This window comes from Austrofundulus limnaeus, unplaced genomic scaffold (genome assembly GCF_001266775.1).
Source record: "Austrofundulus limnaeus strain Quisiro unplaced genomic scaffold, Austrofundulus_limnaeus-1.0 Scaffold348, whole genome shotgun sequence".
Lineage (NCBI taxonomy): Eukaryota > Metazoa > Chordata > Actinopteri > Cyprinodontiformes > Rivulidae > Austrofundulus > Austrofundulus limnaeus.
Genome location: NW_013952750.1, coordinates 389,264 through 394,075, shown reverse-complemented (window position 1 = coordinate 394,075; position 4,812 = coordinate 389,264). Strand labels below are relative to the sequence as shown.

Below are 4,812 nucleotides of genomic sequence, written 5' to 3'. Positions count from 1 at the left end.
ATATAAGATGGAGCTTGGTTGTTAAGAGCTTTGTATGTTAGGAGTAATATTTTAAATTCTTTCTAAATTTGACAGGGAGCCAGTGGAGAGAAGCTAAAACTGGAGAAATATGATCTCTCCTTCCAACTCTCATTAAAACTCTAGCAGCAGCATTTTSGATTAACTGAAGACTTTTTAAAGAGTTTTTTGGATGTCCAGATAATAAAGAATTACAGTAGTCCAGTCTAGATGCGATAAATGCATGAATCAGTTTTTCTGCGTCATTTTTGGACAAAATGTTTCTAATTTTAGTGATGTTACGCAGGTGGAAGAAGGAGTTCCTGGTAACATTTTTAATGTGGGGTTAAAAGACATATTCTGATCAAAAATAACACGAAGGTTCTTTACATTATTGTGGTTTGGTAGATGAACAAATCGTGGTGAGACGTTTACATACACTCATAAACAAGAACACCATATGATATTTTGTGACTGACTGAAGAGAACCAACAAGTTTTAGTGTTTGTTTCTATAACTTCCTTGTTTGCTACGACATCATATCCAGGGTATAACCAAGTTTTCTTTAAACGTTGTAAGACCACATGATTCAGGGCCGTTTTATTCGGATCTCAAAGACGGGTGTTTGGGTTTGGTCAAAATGGACCAACGCTGAATCAACGTATGTCTGCAAATACATGTTCGAGTCTGAAACCAGAATCGATCATATGCCTAATTCAGTCTTTCAAACGCACACGTTACTTTCAGTAATTTGGAGTTTTTATTTGGTGGGGTTATTTTTTCAATCGCCCTTTTTTCAACTGCCCTCATAAGTGGTGTCAAAGTTTCTAGAATGTCTTTTAACTTGACATGACTAACGTCTCTTAAATTCGTGACTGACTGCTGATGATATGTGTCTCCTTGCATGTATGTAAACTTTTGACTGAAGATGTGACAAGACTTTTAGTGTAATTTTAATAATTGTTTTCCTGTCAGATTTCTTCTTTGCCAAGTTCTTTAATTTTTGTTAAAAGAAAAAAAAACGCTCACTTGTCCACAGACTTTTTTTCCCCCCGTTTCGTCTGCGACGCCAAAGTCGCCCATGTGTGTTTCAGTGTCAGAGGTGCGAGTGGAGGTGGAGGCAGCCTGCTGTGACAATGCATTTCCTGCATTCCTGCATTTTTAATTTTCTCTTGACGAGCACAGAAATGGGAAAGGAAGGAACAGGGGAGGTGTTAAGGGAAAGAAATGAGAAAGACAGATGGAGGGGGGAGCGTGCCAAATAAAAGGTGATGTAATTGGACTGTGATTTCCTGCATTTGGTCTGCTCGCCGCCGCACGTGTTCAGGTCTGCTAGACAACATTAACTGCAGACAGTTTATTCACTGTAAGAGTTCAGGGTTGTTTTTTTCTACGATGACTTCTTATTAATGAGAATAAYGCTCATGTACGACGTTCAGGTTGGTCAGTTATTAAGTGTCTGCAGCAGTTTTCAATTTCATGCATAATCACACTTGTTGAAGTCTGGAGAGAAAAAAAMMCCCGAAACGAATAAACAGAACGAATGGACTTCTGTTTTGTTGTTGAAGACATTTTGCTTCTCATCAGGGAAGCTTTCTCAATTTAAAAAATGAAAGGTAAAAAAAAAMCCCAAATACAGCCAGTTTATTACACCACACATGCAGCCTGGTGATTCTCAAATGACTTTCTCTGAAATTATTGCTCAAGTCTGACCTTAGAAGTTACCAAATACGTTAAAAAGATTAATAATAAGAAGAACAAGACTTGTGTCGTGCATCGCTTGGTGTTGCGTAATTTTTCTTCTTCTCAGAAATCTACTTACCATCTCCTTCGCACTCTCCCAGACACTAATCTTTAGTTAGTGCCATACCATGTTTTTTTTCTTGTTACCATGGGAACTCTTGTCCTTGCTGTACATATTTCAGTTTCTCCTGCTTTTTGTGCCAGAAATATTTTTGAGGCTAGAAAAAGTGAAACTGGTTGCTGCTGCCTCACTGTAAAGTAATCTCTGCTGTAACTCTTTCATTTGTCATTTATTGATGGTAACAACTTCTTTTTTTATTATTTATTTATTTATTTATTTATTTATTTATTTATTTTGTTTTGTTTTGCTGTCAGTTTCTCTGTGATACTAAAGATTTATTATCCCTACAGAAGGCAGATTATTATATAATTGTTTGCAGTGGTGGGCACAGTTCCCCTAAAGCACTGAAGCACTAAAAGGGTAACTAATTTCCTGATTAGTGCTTTAGGGCTTTTGCTAATTTCTTAATTTATCACTGGATTAGCACTTGCTAAATTAATGGGCTAAATTTATAAGCACTAATTGAGTTTTTTAAATATTGTTGACCAACATTATTGTCAACAGCTGAGGGTGAAAGCTGTCAGACATGTTCATTTGTGTGTCACTTATTCACTACATTTTTGCTTCTGGCCCACAAAATAACAGTTGCAGACACTCGTGACCCTAGATATTAATAATAATATTATTTATTTTCATTAAAAATAAACAAAATATTTCATACAATAAAACAATACAAATCAAATAAAAATGAAAGGCAGCAGAAGAAGGAAAAAATTCTTATGATTTTTATGATATTACTTGTTTATGTCTGCAAACTTTGCTAATAACTCTGTTAAACATGGGAATAATAAATATAAACAAACCTAGTAACTATGATACACATTTTTATTCATTTATGATTATTAAAAAAATTGCAATAATCATGATGAAAAAATTCCATTAGCATTTTTTTTGCATTTAAATTGATGTCATCTGAAATCATAGGGACCCTCACTTGATATTTTGTGACCCACAAAGAGGTCCTGACCCCAACTTTGGGAACCACTACACAAGATGAAATATTAACAATGTTAACAATAATTAATATAACAATATTATCAATATTCTGCACACAGTAAATAATATCTCATGTTGATTCTGAGGAATGTTCCATGGGTCAGCTTGGATTTTAGTGCTTTAGAATTAGCTGTTAGTGCTTTAGAATTAGCTTTTGCTAAGTTTTTAAGTAAGTTAGTGCTTTAGAATTAGGGGACCTAAATATTAAAGTTAGTGCTTAAGTGTTATGGGATCTAAATATTAAAGTTAGTGCTTTAGAATTAGGGGACCTAAATATTAAAGTTAGTGCTTTACGGTTAGTGCAAGTAATTTTTAGATTAGTGGTGCCCACCACTGATTGTTTGCATCTGTGTGTCTGTTAGGAAAACATCTCATGAGCCACTGAATAAATGATAATAAAACTTTCAGAAAGCAAWCCCTGGAATCTACAACGGATTARGTTTGAACCTGGTTCAAGATGGCCGCCATGGCTAGCCAACTTTAGCAAACACACAAAAAAGCTATAACTTAGTTTCACAGACACTGAGCTGATAATTGGTGTGATAGTAGCTGAGAATCATCTCTAACACAAACAGATCACACTAGATCTTTGTTCACAACTTTCTACATTTATCTCTTTTGACCCAAACTTCCCTCACAGTGAGKATGATGATGATTCCAGTCAGTGTTTATGTTCCTATCAATAACTCTGATGAGGCAGGGTATGCTGAGCTGCACAGTGAGGACAGGGATTGTGGGTAACTGATTGTGACAGACTGAAAAAGGAAAGGATAAAATTTTAACATCTTTTCCTCACGGACCAGCTGAGGTTTTTGACTTGAACCTCGTTGATATGCATAGTTCTCTTTAATCACAGAGAGAGAGAGAGAGAGGACGCTGGACCGGCGTTTGCTCAATAAAAGTAGCGGAAGCTGAGGTCAGAGTTTGTGAAAATGTCTTTTTGTTCGCTTTTTGTGACTTSAGTTGCTCAGGCTGCTTTGTCAGAATAAATTGTCCACGCTTTGAAAGAGGCCACACCGAGCCTGAGACAGTTGCTTTGTTGGGTTCCTATTTCTGAGAATATTGCATTTGCCACAGCGAGGCGGAAAACAGTCTCCGTTTAAACTTGAGCAAAGTTTTTAAACTTAATTGTAGGCTTGCGTTTTCYTCTTTTAGCCTCTCTTGGATGCACTGGAGGAACTCCCGGAGTGGTACGGGGTCAAAAGCATGCAGGCGAACTGGCTCGGAGAGTGCACYGGCTGCTACTTCGATTTCAAGCTCAAGGTAGATTTCAGCTCTTTTCTTCTCAACTCACTTTTTAATCATTCGTCAATCTAATTTTCCKTCAGACTCTCTGTGTTCTTACACCAAGCATTTCTCTCATGTTTTCAGTGGTTGTGTCCATCAGCTGCTGGTCATTTTTCCAGTAGATAATATGGAGGRTTAGTTTAGATGGACTTGTTTCTGGTAGAATGAATATTAAAGGGTCAAACTAAACCATAAAAATGGTAAATGGCTTGAACTTATATAGTGCTTTATCAAGYCCATATGGACCCCAAAGTGCTTTAACACTTCATTCATTCACACATTCACACACTGATGGTGATAAGCTACATTGTAGCCACAGCTGCCCACACTGACAGAGGTGGGGCTGCCATGCACCGGCACCACCGAACCCTCTGTCAACCATCAGTTGGYAAGTGAGTTAAGTGGCTTGCCYAAGGACACAACTACTGTGACAGCTAGAAYGAATTCTCTTTGTAGTCCACTTGTAAATCTTTGAGGCTTGATTTGTAGCGTAAAGCCTTAAAATCAATATTTGTACCAAAGTCTCATTTCAGCCTTGTTAAAGCCTATTTGTTCGAGTTTCTGAGGTATTTTGACCGCTGCTGCTCCCTGCTCTGGTAACAGTATGCAGAGTGAGCGCAGAGCAGAGGAGGGGGAGAAAAAAAAGAAGCTGTGACCACGACTCTGCC

The 4,812-nt window shown here is 37.4% G+C and overlaps 1 protein-coding gene across 3 annotated transcripts in view; it reads left to right on the top strand.

Annotated features, from left to right (window-relative positions):
- lars2 (leucyl-tRNA synthetase 2, mitochondrial) overlaps nt 1–4,812 on the top strand; it is a gene marked incomplete at its 5' end in the record, with an annotated part of 62,576 nt that overhangs the window by 33,527 nt on the left and 24,237 nt on the right. For all 3 annotated transcript variants that reach the window (XM_014022911.1, XM_014022912.1, XM_014022910.1), the window contains 1 exon segment: nt 4,013–4,120. In XM_014022911.1, the coding sequence (XP_013878365.1) occupies nt 4,013–4,120 (108 nt within the window).